This window comes from Scyliorhinus torazame, chromosome 11, assembly GCF_047496885.1.
Source record: "Scyliorhinus torazame isolate Kashiwa2021f chromosome 11, sScyTor2.1, whole genome shotgun sequence".
NCBI lineage: Eukaryota > Metazoa > Chordata > Chondrichthyes > Carcharhiniformes > Scyliorhinidae > Scyliorhinus > Scyliorhinus torazame.
Window position 1 is genome coordinate 6,943,833 of NC_092717.1, and position 19,863 is coordinate 6,963,695.

The following is a 19,863-nucleotide window of genomic DNA, read 5'->3' on the forward strand; positions in this document are numbered from 1 at the left end:
ACTCACACACTCAGACACTGACTCACACGCACGCGCTCAGACACTCACTCGCACACACACTCACACACTGACTCACTCACACACTCAGACACTGACTCACACACACACTCAGACACTGACTCACACGCACACACTCACACTCACTCACACTCACACACACACTCACACACACACACTCATGCACACATTCACACACTCACACACTGACTCACACACACACACTCACACACTGACTCACACACTGACTCACACACACTCACACACACACGCACACACTGTCTCACACACACTGACTCACACACACACTCACACACACACTCACACACACACTGACTCATGCACACACTCACACACTGACTCACACCCACTCACACACTGACTCACGCACACACTCACACACACACTCACACACACACTCACACACTGACTCACGCACACACTCACACACTGACTCACACCCACTCACACACTGACTCACGCACACACTCACACACACACTCACACACACACTCACACACACACTCACACACTGACTCACACACACACTCACACACTGACTCACGCACACACTCACACACTGACTCACACCCACTCACACACTGACTCACGCACACACTCACACACACACTCACACACACACTCACACACTGACTCACGCACACACTGAGTCACTGTCAGGTGTATTGTGTTATATGTATTTGGTGTAGTAAGGGTTAAATCCTGGGTTAGTGTGTGTGACAGCAGCAATAGTGCTTTAAAATAATCCTGGTTTGCAAAACAGCTCGGCTTTGTGGAGCCAGAAGTGCAATTAAAGCATCGTAAAAGTTTGGGCGAATGGACTTCAAGAGCGTTTCATGCGGAGTAGTTGATTAGAAATTTTGTTCAGTTTAGTGAGATGAAGTATTTAACGGGAGGAGACAGGGGCTGAAGCAGTCGGGTGTTCAGGTTTTCAGGGTTAGTTTTGGGCTGGAAGGTGAGATGAGAAGGTTTCTGAGGAAATACAGCCAGAGATTCTGCGTTATTCTGACAGGGGGTCGGGTCTCTTTCTTTCAAGCTGTCGCAAAAGATCTCTCTTTCTCAAAGTGGAGTATTTAAGACATCTCTGTACAGCAGGTATTGCTGAGTGCTAACAGTATTTAAAAGTGGATTGTGATCTGAGATGGTTTTGTTGTTTGAGTGGGAATAAAGATAGCAGTTAAGGGTTATTGTGTCACTGTATTGATCAGCCTTGTTTAAGGGTAATTGTCAACTATTTTCTGGTGTGATGTTTTTTTAAAAATGTTATTATTAGGGTTTTTCCTTTAATAAAATCAAAGATGAAAGTGAAAATTCACAGAAACTATTTACATCGGTTACAAGTTACATTTTTTTTACAAGTGCCCAGCTTTGACTTGCCTCCTAATCCCAACTCTCCCAACTCCCCCTTTCTTTCAGCTCCCCTTTCCCTTCTTGTTGCCTGGTGTGTCCCCTCCCTTCGTTGGTTCATCAAACCTGGACCAGTTGGGGTAGTCTGGTGCAACGCTTGCTGTTTGGTGTTCGGCTGCTCGTGAGGAGTACGGTTGAGTTCTCTGCCTCTTTGTTCCCTCCCTCCCTCCTTCCCCCTCCCCTTTCTGTTTGTGCCTGTTGTTCTTCTGTGGATCCCTCCCCCCTCCCCCTGGCTTATTGGCTGTTGGCTACAAACATGTCTTGGATCAGATCGCTGAATGGCTCCCACGTTCTGTGGAAGAATTCTGACACCGAGATGGTGAATTTGATTTTCTCCACCTGGAGAGATTCCGACAGGTCGGACAGCCAGTCCGCAGCTTTGGGTGGTGCTGCTGACCGCCAGCCAGTCTGCAGCTTTGGGTGGTGCTGACCGCCAGCCAGTCTGCAGCTTTGGGTGGTGCTGCTGACCGCCAGCCAGTCTGCAGCTTTGGGTGGTGCTGCTGACCGCCAGCCAGTCTGCAGCTTTGGGTGGTGCTGACCGCCAGCCAGTCTGCAGCTTTGGGTGGTGCTGCTGACCGCCAGCCAGTCTGCAGCTTTGGGTGGTGCTGACCGCCAGCCAGTCTGCAGCTTTGGGTGGTGCTGACCGCCAGCCAGTCTGCAGCTTTGGGTGGTGCTGACCGCCAGCCAGTCTGCAGCTTTGGGTGGTGCTGACCGCCAGCCAGTCTGCAGCTTTGGGTGGTGCTGACCGCCAGCCAGTCTGCAGCTTTGGGGGGTGGTGCTGACCGCCAGCCAGTCTGCAGCTTTGGGTGCTGCTGACCGCCAGCCAGTCTGCAGCTTTGGGTGGTGCTGACCGCCAGCCAGTCTGCAGCTTTGGGGGGTGGTGCTGACCGCCAGCCAGTCTGCAGCTTTGGGCGGTGCTGCTGACCGCCAGCCAGTCTGCAGCTTTGGGTGGTGCTGCTGACCGCCAGCCAGTCCGCAGCTTTGGGTGCTGCTGACCGCCAGCCAGTCTGCAGCTTTGGGTGGTGCTGCTGACCGCCAGCCAGTCTGCAGCTTTGGGTGGTGCTGCTGACCGCCAGCCAGTCTGCAGCTTTGGGGGGGCTGCTGACCGCCAGCCAGTCTGCAGCTTTGGGTGCTGCTGACCGCCAGCCAGTCTGCAGCTTTGGGGGGTGGTGCTGACCGCCAGCCAGTCTGCAGCTTTGGGCGGTGCTGCTGACCGCCAGCCAGTCTGCAGCTTTGGGTGGTGCTGACCGCCAGCCAGTCTGCAGCTTTGGGTGGTGCTGACCGCCAGCCAGTCTGCAGCTTTGGGTGGTGCTGACCGCCAGCCAGTCTGCAGCTTTGGGTGGTGCTGACCGCCAGCCAGTCCGCAGCTTTGGGTGGTGCTGACCGCCAGCCAGTCTGCAGCTTTGGGGGGTGGTGCTGACCGCCAGCCAGTCTGCAGCTTTGGGGGGTGCTGCTGACCGCCAGCCAGTCTGCAGCTTTGGGTGGTGCTGACCGCCAGCCAGTCTGCAGCTTTGGGTGGTGCTGCTGACCGCCAGCCAGTCCGCAGCTTTGGGTGGTGCTGCTGACCGCCAGCCAGTCTGCAGCTTTGGGTGGTGCTGACCTCCAGCCAGTCTGCAGCTTTGGGTGGTGCTGACCGCCAGCCAGTCTGCAGCTTTGGGGGGTGGTGCTGACCGCCAGCCAGTCTGCAGCTTTGGGTGCTGCTGACCGCCAGCCAGTCTGCAGCTTTGGGTGGTGCTGACCGCCAGCCAGTCTGCAGCTTTGGGGGGTGGTGCTGACCGCCAGCCAGTCTGCAGCTTTGGGCGGTGCTGCTGACCGCCAGCCAGTCTGCAGCTTTGGGTGGTGCTGCTGACCGCCAGCCAGTCCGCAGCTTTGGGTGCTGCTGACCGCCAGCCAGGCCGCAGCTTTGGGTGGTGCTGACCGCCAGCCAGTCTGCAGCTTTGGGGGGGCTGCTGACCGCCAGCCAGTCTGCAGCTTTGGGTGCTGCTGACCGCCAGCCAGTCTGCAGCTTTGGGGGGTGGTGCTGACCGCCAGCCAGTCTGCAGCTTTGGGCGGTGCTGCTGACCGCCAGCCAGTCTGCAGCTTTGGGTGGTGCTGACCGCCAGCCAGTCTGCAGCTTTGGGTGGTGCTGACCGCCAGCCAGTCTGCAGCTTTGGGTGGTGCTGACCGCCAGCCAGTCTGCAGCTTTGGGTGGTGCTGACCGCCAGCCAGTCCGCAGCTTTGGGTGGTGCTGACCGCCAGCCAGTCTGCAGCTTTGGGGGGTGGTGCTGACCGCCAGCCAGTCTGCAGCTTTGGGGGGTGCTGCTGACCGCCAGCCAGTCTGCAGCTTTGGGTGGTGCTGACCGCCAGCCAGTCTGCAGCTTTGGGTGGTGCTGCTGACCGCCAGCCAGTCCGCAGCTTTGGGTGGTGCTGCTGACCGCCAGCCAGTCTGCAGCTTTGGGTGGTGCTGACCTCCAGCCAGTCTGCAGCTTTGGGTGGTGCTGACCGCCAGCCAGTCTGCAGCTTTGGGTGGTGCTGCTGACCGCCAGCCAGTCTGCAGCTTTGGGTGGTGCTGCTGACCTCCAGCCAGTCCGCAGCTTTGGGTGCTGCTGCTGACCGCCAGCCAGTCTGCAGCTTTGGGTGGTGCTGACCTCCAGCCAGTCTGCAGCTTTGGGCGGTGCTGCTGACCGCCAGCCAGTCCGCAGCTTTGGGTGCTGCTGACCGCCAGCCAGTCTGCAGCTTTGGGTGGTGCTGACCTCCAGCCAGTCTGCAGCTTTGGGTGGTGCTGCTGACCGCCAGCCAGTCTGCAGCTTTGGGTGGTGCTGACCGCCAGCCAGTCTGCAGCTTTGGGTGGTGCTGCTGACCGCCAGCCAGTCTGCAGCTTTGGGTGGTGCTGACCGCCAGCCAGTCTGCAGCTTTGGGCGGTGCTGCTGACCGCCAGCCAGTCCGCAGCTTTGGGTGGTGCTGCTGACCGCCAGCCAGTCCGCAGCTTTGGGTGGTGCTGCTGACCGCCAGCCGAACAGGATTCTCCAGCGGGCGGTTAGGGAGGCAAAGGCAAGGGCGTCCGCCCTCCTCCCCATGAAGAGATGTGGCTGGTCCGAAACCCCAAAGACTGCCGCTCTCGGGCATGGCTCCACCCTCATCTCCACAATCTTGGACATCGCCTCAAAGAAAGCTGTCCAGAACCAACAAGTCTGGGGCACGCCCAGAACACGTAGGACTTCCAGATGTGCGGGGCTGATTTGGCGAGGAAGCCCTTTAAATAGATGTAAATTTATGAAAATTGATTTAAATGAGGTTCCCACCCTTTCTTTTTTATTAATAAACATTTTATTGAGGTATTTTTGGTATTGTAACAACAACAAAATAAAAAATGTACATGAAACTATAAACATAGTGCAAAAGCCGTCTCTCTCCCTTACAGGTCCCACCTTTATTAACCCCCTACTCGAAGATAAACTAAACCCTCCCCCTTCTGCTGACGATTAATTTTCCGCGAAGAAGTCGACGAACGGTTGCCACCTCCGGGCGAACCCTAACAGTGACCCTCTCAAGGCGAACTTGATTTTCTCTAAACAGAGAAAGCTAGCCATGTCCGATAGCCAGGTCTCTGACTTCGGGGCTTTGAGTCCCTCCAAGCTAATAGTATCCGTCCGTCCGGGCTACCAGGGAGGCAAAGGCCAGAAAGTCTGCCTCTTTCTCCACCTGGATTCCCGGGTCTTCCGACACCCTGAAAATCGCCACCTCTGGACTCGGTGCCATCCTTGTTTTTAACACTGTGGACATGACATCTGCAAACCCCTGCCAAAATCCCCTAAGCTTCGGACATGTCCAGAACATGTGGACATGGTTCGCTGGTCCTCCCGCACATTTTGCACACCTGTCTTCCACCTCAAAGAATCTGCTCATCTGGGCCACTGTCATGTGAGCCCGGTGAACGACCTTGAATTGTATCAGGCTGAGCCTGGCACATGTTATGGACGCGTTGACACTATTCAGCGCGTCTGCCCAGAGGCTATCCTCTATCTCTCCTCCAGCTCCTCCTCGCACGTGGGGTTCAGCTCCTTGATCTGCGTCTCCTCTGACCCCATAAGTTCCTTGTAAATGTCCGAGACGCTGCCTTCTTCTACCCACCCTCTGGAAACTACCCGGTCCTGAATCCCCCTTAGCGGTACGAGCGGGAAGGTTGACACCTGTTTACGTAGGAAGTCCCGCACCTGCAGGTACCTGAATTTGTTTCCCCTCGCCAACTCAAACTTCTCCTCCAGCGCCCTCATACTCGGAAAGCTCCTCTATAAACATATCCCCCATCCTCTCAATCCCTGCTCTCCGCCTTATCCGGAGCCCCCCATCCATCCTTCCCGGGACAAACCGGTGATTATTACAGATTGAGGCCCAGACCGATGCTCCCTCTGCTCCCACATGTCTCCTCCATTGCCCCCAGAATCTCAGGGCTGCCACCACCACGGGGCAGGTGGAGTACCGTGCTGGCGGGAACGGCAGAGGCGCCGTTACCAACGCCCCCAAACTGGTGCCTTGCATGAAGCCGCCTCCATTCGCTCCCATGTCGACCCCTCCCCCACCTCCCACTTCCTGATCATGGCTATATTCGCCGCCCAGTAATAGTTACTAAAATTTGGCAGCGCCAGCCCGCCCTCTCCCCGACTCCGCTCCAGCATTACCTTCCTTACCCGCGGGGTCTTGCCTGCCCAGACGAAGCCAGTGATCACTTTGTTGACCCGTTTATAAAAGGACCGCGGAATAAAGATGGGGAGACATTGAAATACAAACAGGAATCTCGGGAGGACCATCATCTTCACCGTCTGCACCCTCCCAGCCAGTGACAACAGGAGCGCGTCCCACCTCCAAAAATCGTCCTTCATTTGGTCTACTAGTCGGGCCAGATTTAGTTTATGCAGCCGGTCCCATTCCCGCACCACTTGAATGCCTAGGTACCTAAAGCTTCCCCCTACTAATCTAAACGGCAGCTCCCCCAATCGCCTCTCCTGTCCCCTCGCCTGGACCGCAAACATCTCACTTTTCTCCACATTTAGCTTGTACCCCGAAAACCGGCCAAATTCCCCTACAATCCTCATGATTTCTTCAATCCCCTCTAATGGGTCCGATACACACAGAAGCAGGTCGTCTGCATAGAGCATAAAGCCTTTTCTGCATCCATTGCGATCACTACCTCCACCTCCCTACCTTCCAGGGGCATCATGATCACACTTAACAACCTTCTTACATTGGCCACCAACTGCCTACCCTTAACAAGCCCCGTCTGGCCCTCCCCAATAACGTCCGGAACACAATCCTCAACCCTAGAGGACAAGATTTTGGCCAGCAGTTTGGCATCCACATTCAACAGGGATATCGGCCTGCAGGACCCACACAGCTCCGGGTTCTTGTACCACTTAAGAATCAGCGAAATCGTGGCCTGTGACATCGTCGGGGGCAGCACCCCTCTTTCCCTCGCCTCATTGAACTTCCTCATCAACACCGGCCCCAATATCCCAGAGAACGTTTTATAAAACTCCACTGGGAACCCGTCCGGCCCCGGGGCTTTACCCGACTGCATGGCCTTCAGACCCTCCACTATCTCTTCCAACCCAATCGGGGCCCCCAGCCCTTCTACCAGCTCCCCGTCCACCATTGGGAGATTCAGCCCCTCCAAGGGGTGCCTCATCCCCTACGGCCCCGTAGGGGGTTCCGACCTGTACAGCCTGCTGTAGAAATCCCTAAACACCTTATTCACCCCTACTGAATCACCAACCAGGTTCCCGTCAGCATCCTTTACTTTTCCTATCTCCCTGGCTGCCTCCCTCTTTCTACGTTGCTGTGCAAGCATTCTGCTGGCCTTCTCTAAATGCTCATAGATCGCCCCCCTCGCCTTTCTCAGCTGCTGCACCGCCCTCCCTGTGGTTAACAAGCCGAACTCCGCCTGCAGCCTCCGACGTTCCCTTAGAAGCCCTGCCTCTGGGGTCTCCGCATACCTCCTATCGATCTGTAGTATCTCCTTTACCAGTCGGTCCGTCTCTGCCCTGTCCACCTTCTCCCTGTGGGCGCGTATCGAGATCAGCTCCCCTCTGACCACCGCCTTCAGTGCTTCCCAGACCACTGCTGCTGAAATTTCCCCTGTGTCATTGACCTGCAGGTAGCTCTGAATACATTTCCTCAGCCGCTCGCACCCCTTCGTCGGCCAAAAGTCCAACCTCCAGTGCGGGCGCTGGTTACTGTCTTTACTAACCTGCAGGTCAACCCAGTGTGGAGCATGGTCTGAGATTGTGATCGCCGAGTACCCCGTGTCCACCACCCCTGCCAGTACGGCCCTGCTCAAAATAAAGAAATTAATCCGGGAGTACACTTTATGCACGTGTAAGTAGAAGGAGAACTCCTTCACCCTCGGCTGCCCAAACCTCCATGGATCCTGCCCCCCATCAGCTCCATGAACCGTCTTAGTTCCTTTGCCATTGCTGGCACCCTGCCCGTTTTCGAGCCTGACCGGTCCAAGCCAGGGTCCATAACTGTGTTGAAGTCCCCGCCTCCCATGACCAACCTGTGCGAGTCCAGGTCCGGTATCTTCCCCAGCAACCCCTTTATAAACTCCACATCATCCCAATTTAGCGCATACACATTTACTAATACCACCTGCACCCCCTCCAGTTTCCCACTGACTATAATGTACTGACGTCCCACATCAGAGATTATTCTACCCGCCTCAAACACCACCCGCTTATTGATCAAGATCGTGACCCCCTCTAGTCTTTGAATCCAGTCCCGAGTGAAAGAACTGACTGACCCAGCCTTTCCTCAATCTAACCTGGTCAGTTACTCTAAGGTGCGTCTCCTGCAACATTACCACATCCCCCTTCAGTCCCCTAAGATGCGCGAACACAAGTGCCCTCTTGACCGGCCCATTTAACCCTCAAACATTCCAGGTGATCAGCCTGGTTGGGGGGCTCATTGCCCCCCCCCCCCCCCTTCGCCGATCAGCCATCCCCTTTTTTGGGCCCGCCTCCAGCCCATGGTCTGCGCCTCCACCGGCCCACCCCCAGGCAGCCTCCGCCCCAAACCTCCTCTCTGTCCCTTAGCCCAAGTCCCTCCCTCGTCAGTAGAACATTTACCCCCCTCCCCCACCCCCCAGTAACAACATTCTGTAACACAACCCCTTTAATAAGCCGAACATATGCACACCCCCCACTGCGCTTCCGTGAGCTAGCCCGCCCAGCTAGCTTAATGGCCCCACCCCTGGCGCCGGATAGTCTCCCACCTATTGTTCCCTCCCCACCCTCCCCCCGCTCATACAAACATACTCCAACATCAAATAACCCACACACAATTGCCTGACAGAAAAACACATAAGATCAAAACAAGCACACCTCCATCCCCCAACAGTGCAAATGAAAACCTTAACTCACTCAGCTCTACCGCTGGTCCTAAATCAATGCAAAAGGCATTACAAACAGCTTCCACAAAACAAAAAACGAGAATCTTTTTTTAAATAAAAAGAACAGAAAAAAAAACAAGAACGTTGCAGCAAAGTTCAAAAGTTCTCCGTCCACCACCAGTCCTTTCCTTTTCGCGACGTCCAGCGCGTCCTCAGGCGACTCGAAATAAAAGTGCTGTTCCTCGTGCGTGACCCAGAGACGGGCCAGATACAACAGTCCGAACCTCACCTTTTTCTTAAAAAGGATCGACATAATCTGGTTGAAGCCTGCTCTTCTCCTGGCCACCTCCACACTCAGGTCTTGGTAGACCCGCAGGATACTGTTGTCCCACTTACAGCTCCGTGTCTGCTCCTTATCCAAGTACCTGTGGAATCTCACCACCATTGCCCTCAGGGGGTCTCCCATTCGCGGCTTCCTCACGACGCTCTGTGAGCCCTGTCCACCTCCAAGGGCCGGGAGAATGCCCCATCCCCCAGCAGCTTCTCAAACATGTCCGCGATGTATGCCCCAGGGTCCGCTCCTTCGGGCCCCTCCGGGAGCCCAGCGGTTCTCAAGTTCTGCCGGCGGGACCTATTCCCTAGGTCCTCTACCTTCTCCAGGAGCTTCTTCTGCTGGTCTCTCAGCATCTCCACCTCCAACTCCACCGCAGTTTGATGTTCCTCCTGCTCAGCCAGCACCTTCTCCACCTTCTGGATCGCCCGATCCTGGGCGTCCAATCTAAGCTCCAGCCGCTCAAAAAGCCAGTCCCGTTTCTGCTTAGCAAAGCCTTCCTGAATAACTTGCATCAGCTGCTCCGTTGACCGCTGGGTCGACAAACCAGAGGTCCGGTCCTCCGCCATGCTGTCTCCCGCTGCAGCTTCAGCCCAAGCCTCCTCTGTCTTTCTGTTTCTGCCTTTACGAGCACTTCTAGTCCTTCTCTCCGTGCACCGATGTGGGAATTCAGTACACAATTGCCTCTGTCATCAGTTTTACAATTCAAGTCCGGTAGAAAACCGGGGGAAAAGGTCAAAAGTCCGACCAGAGCGGGAGCCACCAAATGTGCGACTCACTCCTTCACAGCCGCCACCGGAAGTCGTTCCCACCCTTTCTGAGATGGAACTTTGTTAGATAACCGGTGAGGGGGTGGGGAAAATCACAGAACGAGATCTTGCCACCGAGATTCCCGTTTAACCGGTCCCGTGAGATTTTCCACCAGCATCTCCATTTTTGCCCCTGGCGAATTCGGGCAGGAAATGGCCAGCTTAGTGTGAAGTAAATGGTGTAAATCGAACAACAAGTCCTGGAGATTCACAGCTCACTGTGCATGCCCGCCCCCTGTATCCGTTAGCTGATTTGCGTATCATTAACACTGCAGCATGATCCAATCCCAGCAATATAAAACAATTTGGATCATTTAGAACTAGCTTATTCCTCCACTGTAATATTCTACTTGCCGCTGGAATGTATGATTTTTAAGGCCTCACGTTACAACCCTCCAGAGATACAGTGTGAGAGTTGCAGCAATGTCAAAGGTGGGAAAGGTTTGATTTAAGAGTATTTGAGACATGCGTACTGCAATCTGACTAAGTTTGGCCCAGCAGGAAGCGCCCCAGCTTTCTGGCCCTCCTTTGGCAGGTAGCTGACCCCCAGACAGAGATTTGCCATCTCACCTTCTGTGCAGCTTCAATAAGACATAAATGTTGAACAATCACACCAAAGGGAAATGATCTTGTTCTGAAAAAATACACCTGCCATAAACAGGCAGCAAGGAACTGGAAGAGTAACTGCACTGGAACTCCCTGAGCCCAGAGAGTCATTAACTAAAGTGTACACACATGAAAACACACCCACAGACACACAGACATACAAATGCACACACAGACATAGACACAAACATAAACACAGACATACACACACAAATATGCAAACACAGACACACACACAGACACACAGACTCACACACACGTGCAGTGTAAGGGTCTAGAATAGGCAGTGTTACTGCCCACAATGTAATGCAAATTAACACATGACCTGGGTGTGGAAGGCAGTCTTGGACTGGAGAGAGACGTGTGTAGAGGCAAGCTCGGAGACAGCTCCTAACTTAGACTGGATACGGTATATAGTTACAAAGTTATGTACAGTTAATTATCACTTACCGTTGAACTGCATAAGACTCAGAACCTCTCGGTGGGCAGCACGGTAGCATTGTCGTGGGCAGCACGGTAGCATTGTGGATAGCACAATTGCTTCACAGCTCCAGGGTCGCAGGTTCGATTCCGGCTTGAGTCACTGTCTGTGCGGAGTCTGCACGTCCTCCCCGTGTGGGCGTGGGTTTCCTCCGGGTGCTCCGGTTTCCTCCCACAGTCCAAAGATGTGCAGGTTAGGTGGATTGGCCATGATAAATCGCCCTTAGTGTCCAAAATTGCCCTTAGTGTTGGGTGGGGTTGCTGGGTTGTGGGGATAGGGTGGAGGTGTTGACCTTGGGTAGGGTGCTCTCTCCAGGAGCCGGTGCGGACTCGATGGGCCGAATGGCCTCCTTCTGCACTGTAAATTCTATGATAATCTATGAGGGGCTCATTTTCATTGTGCCAGTTTTTGCATGCTTTGCGAAGCGTGCCATTATATAGAATTTACAGCACAAAAGTCAGGCCATTCAGCCCGATTGCTTTGTGCTGGTGTTCAAGCTCCACACAAACCTCCTTGCACCTTATCTCATCTCCCCTCCCATCCCCGCATCCTTCTATTTCTCTCTCCCTCATCTGTTTATCCAGCATCCCCCTTAAATACCTCAGTGTTATTCATTGCAAACCACTCCCTGTGGGAGTGAGTCCCACATTCTCCCCTCTCCCTGGATAAAGAAGTTTCTCCTAAGTTCCCTGTTGGATTTATGAGTCACTATCTTATCTTTACAGCCCCTGGTGCCCATACAGCTGGAAACATCTTCTCCACATCTACCCAAATAAACAGCCTTAATGAGTTCCGTCTTTCCAGCCTTGGCACCCTCATTGTGCCTTCCTGTTACCCCATCGCCAGTGTCTGTGTCTGTACATTGTGGAATAGGAGCAGTATTAATAAACACTGAAGGGTTGTGGAGCTCAAGTGGAGGTTCTGAGTGACAGAGTTGTTTCAGACACTGTCTGGAGTTTTACTCTGAGTGAGGGATGATGTTGGCTTTGGACGGTACGTGGCTTCTGCAGGAGACTCAGTCAGTTTGAACAGATATTCTGACTTTACTTATTTCCAAGTACAAGGAAAATCAAACCGTATAGGTTATTTAACTTTTAGGCGAACAGAGGGAGGAAACTTGGAAGAGGGATATGTGTGAAGGATGGCTGGTTCTTTATCGTTCCATCTTAAACTGGTGCCCAAAGTTAGAGTGACCTGTCCCTCCAGCTTTCAACCACAGACACTCCATTACACAGAGCAATGGGGCACTAACAGAGAAATGCATCGCAACGCTTTGTTGATGCTGCATTAACACTTCTAGAACTCAAGTAAGTTAAGACAAAATCTTGGCCGACACTCCATTGCGACAGCTCGCCACGGCAACAAATACTGAAAAGTCTGTCCCGCTCCTTCAGTGCAAAAAACATTTGAAGAATGTCACTTGCCCCCCTCAAAGCTTCTCACTGTTTCGAATGATGGTTAATATATTCATACTGTCCCCTGATGAAAGCAGAAGGCCACTGTGGGGGTTAACACCTTCACCACTTCCAAATAACATTGTACAATCAGGACTTGTATCAGTACAGTCACGGGTGCACAGTCAGTGTGTGGAGCCGTGTCACCAGGTTCTGTTATGATGAGGGTGTTGGATCTGGTCTCGTGTTTACAGGCTTGTTTATACACAGAGCAATCTTTCCTTTTAATGGACTGAAGAGAGGCCAAATCGAAAGATGTCTGGTGGCGACTGAGATTCTCCCTGTCTGTTCGAAACACTCAACAATACTTTCACCAGAGTGCAGCTCCGGCTTTTCGATACATTTAGCACAACTGAGCAAAATCTATTTGTGCCAGGCAGGGTGAAGGACAGCTGTGAAGCACCTGTGTGTTCGGTGGGGGTAAGGTTCCCCCCCACCCCCTAGCCCCAGGAAACATAACAAATACAGAATATAAACGGAACATTGGACACAACCTGCATGTGGCAATTAAACCACATTCTTTACCAATCAAACAGGAGCTCCTCCATGGGGTGAATCGTTTTTTAAAATAAACTTACTGAACCAATTCATTTTTTCCAATTAAGGGCCAATTTAGCGTGGCCAATCCACCTAACCTGCACATCTTTGGGTTGTGGGGGCGAAACCCACGCAGACACGGGGAGAATGTGCAAACTCCACACGGACTGTGACCCAGAGCCGGGATCGAACCTGGGACCTCAGCGCCGTGAGGCTGCAGTGCTAACCACTACGCCCCATTGCTGCCCTCCATGGGGTGAATCTTGACCTTGTGCGGTCTTGTTGGTCTCATTCTTCACATCTCTCCCCAACTTTATTTCTATTGAAGTGACTGAAGTGAGGTGTCAGGCAGAGCTGACGATTTGCTATCACTCCAGTTATGGAATCATAGAATGGTTGCAGCACAGAGGGAGGCTATTTACCCCATCACATCTGTGCCCCCTCCCTGCAAGAGTAACTCAGCTAATCCCAGTCTCCCGCCTTCTCCTCACTGCCCTGCGCTGCTTTTTCCCATCAACTGGTTCTCCAATTATGTTTTGAAAGCCGCAATTGAACCTGCATCCACCACACCATCCATCCCAGATCCTAATCACTCGCTGTAGTACCCAATTCATTTTTCCTATTAAGGGGCAATTTAGCGTGGCCAATCCACCTACCCTGCACAGCTTTGAGTTGTGGGGGCGAAACCCACGCAGACACGGGGAGAATGTGCAAACTCCACACGGACAGTGACCCAGAGCCGGGATCGAACCTGGGACCTCGGCGCCGTGAGGCAGCAATGTTAACCACTGCGCCACTCTGCTGCCCTGGTGTGTTAGATTTTAGCGCAGGGTCAAAAACGGCTACCCACTTTAACCTGCGCTGCTAACTCAGAGGGTGCTGCTTCAGAATATCGCTGGAACAAAATCCATAAACTGCTCATTTAAACCACATTCATTCATAAACCATCGTTGTCACGCAAAGCCCGACATCTGCAATCGAACAAAACGTACTTCCAGGGTCATCAAACAGGAATGCTCCTTTCATAAAAATAAAGCAGCATCTAAAACAGAACACCGTGTACTAAATATACGCAGCATATACAACCACATAGCATAGTTGGCTTGCGAGTAGCTTTCATACAAACACATCTCTATTGGACCAGCTTTCAGAGTATCCTGAACAATTGCAGTATTGTAAATGCAGGAGAGCCGTCCAGCTTCTGACCAACATCAGCATATCTTGTCAAGGTTCACCAGCTTGATTGGGGCTTTCGTATCGCGGGATCCAGGCTGTCACATCCAGCATGCCGCAGATTACTTTGAGCTTGGCATGCGAAGATCATCCAATACAACAAGAGAAAGTTGTATTTATACAGCCTCTTTAACACAGTAAAACATTCCTAGCTGCTTCACAGGCACCATATCGATCAAATGACTGACATCAAGTTACATGAGGAGGTCTGAGGGCAGGTCGCAAAAGCCCGGTCAAAGAGGGAGTATTGAGGAGCTTCTTAAAGGAGGAGAGAGGAGTGGGGAGATTTAGGGAGGGAATTCCAGAGCTTCGAGTCCAGGCAGCTGAAGACACGGCCACCAGCGTTGGAGGGGCGGAAATTGAGGATGCGCACGAGGCCTGAATTGGAGAGAACACAGATTGTTTTGGACGGTTGTGAGGCTGGAGGAGGCTACACTGATAGGGAGGGTGGAAGGGACTGGAGGAGGTTACAGAGATAGGGAAGGTGGAAGGGACTGGAGGAGGTTACAGAGATAGGGAGGGTGGAAGGGACTGGAGGAGGTTACAGAGATAGGGAGGGTGGAAGGGACTGGAGGAGGTTACAGAGATAGAGAGGGTGGAAGGGACTGGAGGAGGTTACAGAGATAGGGAGGGTGGAAGGGACTGGAGGAGGTTACAGAGATAGGGAGGGTGGAAGGGACTGGAGGAGGTTACAGAGATAGGGAGGGTGGAAGGGACTGGAGGAGGTTACAGAGATAGGGAGGGTGGAAGGGACTGGAGGAGGTTACAGAGATAGGGAGGGTGGAAGGGACCGGAGGAGGTTACAGAGATAGGGAGGGTGGAAGGGACTGGAGGAGGTTACAGAGATAGGGAGGGTGGAAGGGACTGGACGAGGTTACAGAGATAGGGAGGGTGGAAGGGACTGGAGGAGGTTACAGAGATAGGGAGGGTGGAAGGGACTGGAGGAGGTTACAGAGATAGGGAGGGTGGAAGGGACTGGAGGAGGTTACAGAGATAGGGAAGGTGGAAGGGACTGGAGGAGGTTACAGAGATAGGGAGGGTGGAAGGGACTGGAGGAGGTTACAGAGATAGGGAGGGTGGAAGACACTGGAGGAGGTTACAGAGATAGGGAGGGTGTAAGGGACTGGAGGAGGTTACAGAGATAGGGAGGGTGTAAGGGACTGGAGGAGGTTACAGAGATAGGGAGGGTGGAAGGGACTGGAGGAGGTTACAGAGATAGGGAGGGTGGAAGGGACTGGAGGCGGTTACAGAGATAGGGAGGGTGGAAGGGACTGGAGGAGGTTACAGAGATAGGGAAGGTGGAAGGGACTGGAGGAGGTTACAGAGATAGGGAAGGTGGAAGGGATTGGACGAGGTTACAGAGATAGGGAGGGTGGAAGGGACTGGAGGAGGTTACAGAGATAGGGAGGGTGGAAGGGACTGGAGGAGGTTACAGAGATAGGGAAGGTGGAAGGGACTGGAGGAGGTTACAGAGATAGGGAGGGTGGAAGGGACTGGAGGAGGTTACAGAGATAGGGAGGGTGGAAGGGACTGGAGGAGGTTACAGAGATAGGGAGGGTGGAAGGGACTGGAGGAAGTTACAGAGGTAGGGAGTAAAGGAGGCAGTGGAAGGATTTGCAAAGAAGGAAAAGAATTTTGAAATTCAGGCATTGTCAGCCTAATGTAGGTCAACAAGCACATGGGGGCGGTGGATGAATGATACCTGGTGTGAGTTAGGACCTGGCAGCAGAGTTTTGGATGAGCTGAGTTTAATGACGAGTGAAAGATGGCACTCCGGCTGGGAGAGAATTAGGACAGTCGATTCTGGAGGTAACAAAGGCATGAGGTCCGACATGAGTTCTTCCATCATTGGGGCAGCTGGTGCCCTCTGCAGGTTCTGCGTTGTCTTGTATCCAGCCTGAGTTGAAGCAGTAACAGCAGGAGGTTCAGGCACTGACAGTTAGAGAATGAGATCTTACCTTGCGCAGCCACTGTGTGTTGTTGTCCGATCTGTTCTCCAGCTGCTGCAGCTTCTGCGGCGGCCACTCTTGCTCTTCCTGGGGCGCGTCCCTCTGAAGGGAATTGCTGCTGTGGTGCTCGGGAGACGTGCGACAGCCCCCCTCGGGTTCGGGCAGGACGAAGGTGTAGCTGCACGCTCCGTTCTGGATCCTGCTGAGCCTCCTGCGGCCTCCCTCCATCCCCCTGGACTGGCCACTACAGCCAGCGTGAACCAGGGCAGCACACAGCAGGGCCACAGCGAGCGAATCCATCGCCCACATTTCCTCTGCCGCCCTCTCACTGACTCCTTTACCTTTGCTCGTCAATCCTCTCGGTGAAACCCAATGAAATTCTGGAGGCAACGGCAACGATTTCACCTTCGGCTCTTTAACTGATTATAATTTTGAGTTAGACAGAGCAGGTGATTTAAAAAGTATTCTTCTAAAATATCAAAAATTGAACGAGTGACAGTCTGCTTTTCCTCTCTCCCAGGGGCTGTCTCACTCACTTCAGCACCAACCCTCAATGAAAGCATTTGGCTGTTTCTCAGTCTGTTGTCGATTAAAGCTCCTTCAGCCCATGTACTGAGCTCGAGGCTGTAAACTCCTCATTGAATCCTGACTGAAGAACACAGCGTAAGCTCAGGCTGGAGGGAAACGTCCAAAGACTTTGACAGGAATGTGTGCGCCACTATGCTAAGGATGTCTGATACCCCAGTTTTACAGGGATCATCTTACAACACACAAAAAAAATCCACTGCTGGTATCTGACCTCAAGCACATGGAGCAATCCAGCCCCCTGTTGTCCTTATCTGGTTGCGTCCACCTTCCAGCTTCCCTCTGTCCATCGGCCAGTGAAAGCTAAGTTCTCTTTGGACGTGAAGAATCTCAGAATCCACAAACTCTGTTCAGAAGCTGCCGTCTGCAGCCTGGTGTTGCAGCAAAACAGCAAATTTACTGCAGGCAATTAGAATAAATTACATGGCTCTGTGAACTGCTCAGGACCCAGCAGATTTAATAAAAGCAGAGCACAGTCAGAGATTACACGGAATTCCTGATCATTTCACTGCTTTCCTCTACTTTTGAATCTCTGCCAACTGCTGACAGACTTGTCAACTTCTGCTTTCTTACACTTTCAGATCAGTCTAACCTCCTCCTCTCCCTCCCACTCGCACACGAACACACATATTCTCGACTCCCTCTCACAATCTCTCTCACTTTCCCTCCCACATTCTCTATCTCATTCATTTTCATTTTCACTTTCTCTCTCACTCTCTCATGTTCTGTCTGCCTCTCTTTCATTCATTTTCATTCTCACTTTCTCACATTCTCACTTTCTCTCATTCTCTCGTGTTCTCTCTCCCCTCTCTCGCTCTCATCATTTTCGCTCTCACATTCCCTCCCTCGCGTTCTCTCACATTCGCTCTCAATTTCTCTCTCATTCTCTCACGTTCCTCCTCTCATACGCTCACTCACATTCCCTCTTTCACTCTCTTGCATTCTCACTTTCACAAATCATTCTCTCTCTCACTTTCTCTCCCCCACATGCTCAACCTCTCTCTCGTTCTCTTCCTCCCATTCTCTCTTTCTCACATTCTCTCGCTCTCGGTCGTATTCTCTCTCTCACACACTCTCACACTCCCTTCACCAATCAACCCTATTGGATGATACTGTGCAATTACATAGTAATTGACGATGATCAGACTGGTATCTCAGTACAGAGCATGTCAATGTCTCTAGTGCTTTGATGATAAACTGCAGCATAGAAGCTCCTGCACTGCGATATGAGGCTGTACAGCTGTAGAATGCACATGTCATTTATTTTCTGCCCACAAGGGCTGAGTGAGCTGTGTCCCATTGATCACCCTCTGGGCATTGGGGAATATCGACACACAAAAAACTCACAGCAGGCGGAGGCAACTTTGGGGTTTTGACAGTTTTCTCAATTGCTGGCAGTTGTTGGCAGTGAGTAGGTCTGCCTTTCACCTCTGACACCCGCGTTCAAACTCAGCCTTCGTGTAAGCGGCTTTAATCATGGATTATCGCTAAGGAACTCTGTAAATGTTACAGTTCTCTGAAGTATCAGAAAGTGCAGCAGACACTGAATTATTGTCACACCAAACGGACAGCCCAGAAACAGGCCATTCGGCCTGCTCCATTTAGGCTCCACATGAGCCTCCTCCTAGCCCCTCTTCAGCTAGTCCCGGTCCCATGTCCTTCTATTCCTTTCTCCCTCTTGTGCTTATCCAACTTACCCCTTAAATGTAACTCTGTTATTGACCACTCCCCATGGGAACGAGTCCCACATTCTCCCCACTCCCTGTGGGAGTGAGTCCCACATTCTCCCCACTCCCTGTGGGAGCGAGTCCCACATACTCCCCACTCCCTGTGGGAGCGAGTCCCACAGTCTCCCCCCTCCCTGTGGGAGCGAGTCCCACATTCTCCCCACTCCCTGTGGGAGCGAGTCCCACATTCTCCCCACTCCCTGTGGGAGCGAGTCCCACATTCTCCCCACTCCCTGTGGGAGCGAGTCCCACATTCTCCCCACTCCCTGTGGGAGCGAGTCCCACATTCTCCCCTCTCCCTGTGGGAGCGAGTTCCACATTCTCCCCACTCCCTGTGGGAGCGAGTGCCACATTCTCTCCACTCCCCGGGCATCATTCTCCGACCCCCCAGCAGGTCGGAGAATGGCCTTTGGCCGCCGTGAATCCCGCCCCCGCCGGTTGCCCAACTCTCCGGCACCGGATATTCGTCGGGGGCGGGAATCGGGCCGCACCGGTTGGCGGGCCCCCCCCCGCTGGATTCTCCGACCCGGATGGGCCGAAATCCCGACGATAAATTGCCTGTCCCGCCGGCGTGGATTAAACCACCTTTTGAACGGCGGGACAAGGCAGCGCGGGCGGGCTCCGGGGTCCTGGGGGGGGGGGGGCGCGGGGTGATCTGACCCCGGGGGGTGCCCCCAGGGTGGCCTGGCCCGCGATCGGGGCCCACCGATCCGCGGGCGGGCCTGTGCCTTGGGGGCACTCTTTCCCTTCCGCCTTCGCCGCGGTCTCCATCATGGCGGAGGCTGAAGAGACTCCCTCCACTGCGCATGTGTGGGAAACTGTCAGCGGCCGCTGACGCTCCCGCGCATGCGCCCGCCCGGGGATGTCATTTCCTCCGCTTCAGCTGGCGGGGCAACAAAGGCCGTTTCCGCCAGCTGGCGGGGCGGAAATTCCTCCGGCGCCGGCCTAGCCCCTCAATGTTGGGGCTCGGGCCCCCAAAGATGCGGAGCATTCCGCACCTTTGGGGTGGCGCGATGCCCATCTGATTGGCACCGTTTTGGGCGCCAGTCGGCGGACATCGCGCCGTTTCGCGAGAATTTCATCCCCCGTGAGAGCGAGTCCCACATTCTCCCCACTCCCTGTGGGAGCGAGTCCCACATTCTCCCCACTCCCTGTGGGAGCGAGACCCACATTCTCCCCACTGCCTGTGGGAGCGAGTCCCACATTCTCCCCACTCCCTTTGGGAGTGAGACCCACATTCTCCCCACTCCCCGTGGAAGCGTGTCCCACATTCTCCCCACTCCCTGTGGAAGCGAGTCGCACATTCCTCCCCACTCCCTGTGGAAGCGAGTCCCACATTCTCCCCACTCCCTGTGGGAGCGAG

The 19,863-nt window shown here is 53.7% G+C and overlaps 1 protein-coding gene across 1 annotated transcript in view; it reads right to left on the bottom strand.

Moving 5' to 3' along the window:
• The window catches only part of LOC140385077 (angiopoietin-1-like), a 200,973-nt gene extending 183,576 nt beyond the window's left edge, over window positions 1–17,397 (bottom strand). The window contains exon 1 of the mRNA XM_072466879.1: window positions 16,198–17,397. Within this exon, the coding sequence (XP_072322980.1) occupies window positions 16,198–16,497 (300 nt within the window). The 5' untranslated portion in view covers window positions 16,498–17,397. The remainder of the gene's footprint in view (window positions 1–16,197) is intronic.
• Between the last annotated feature and the right edge of the window lie 2,466 nt (window positions 17,398–19,863).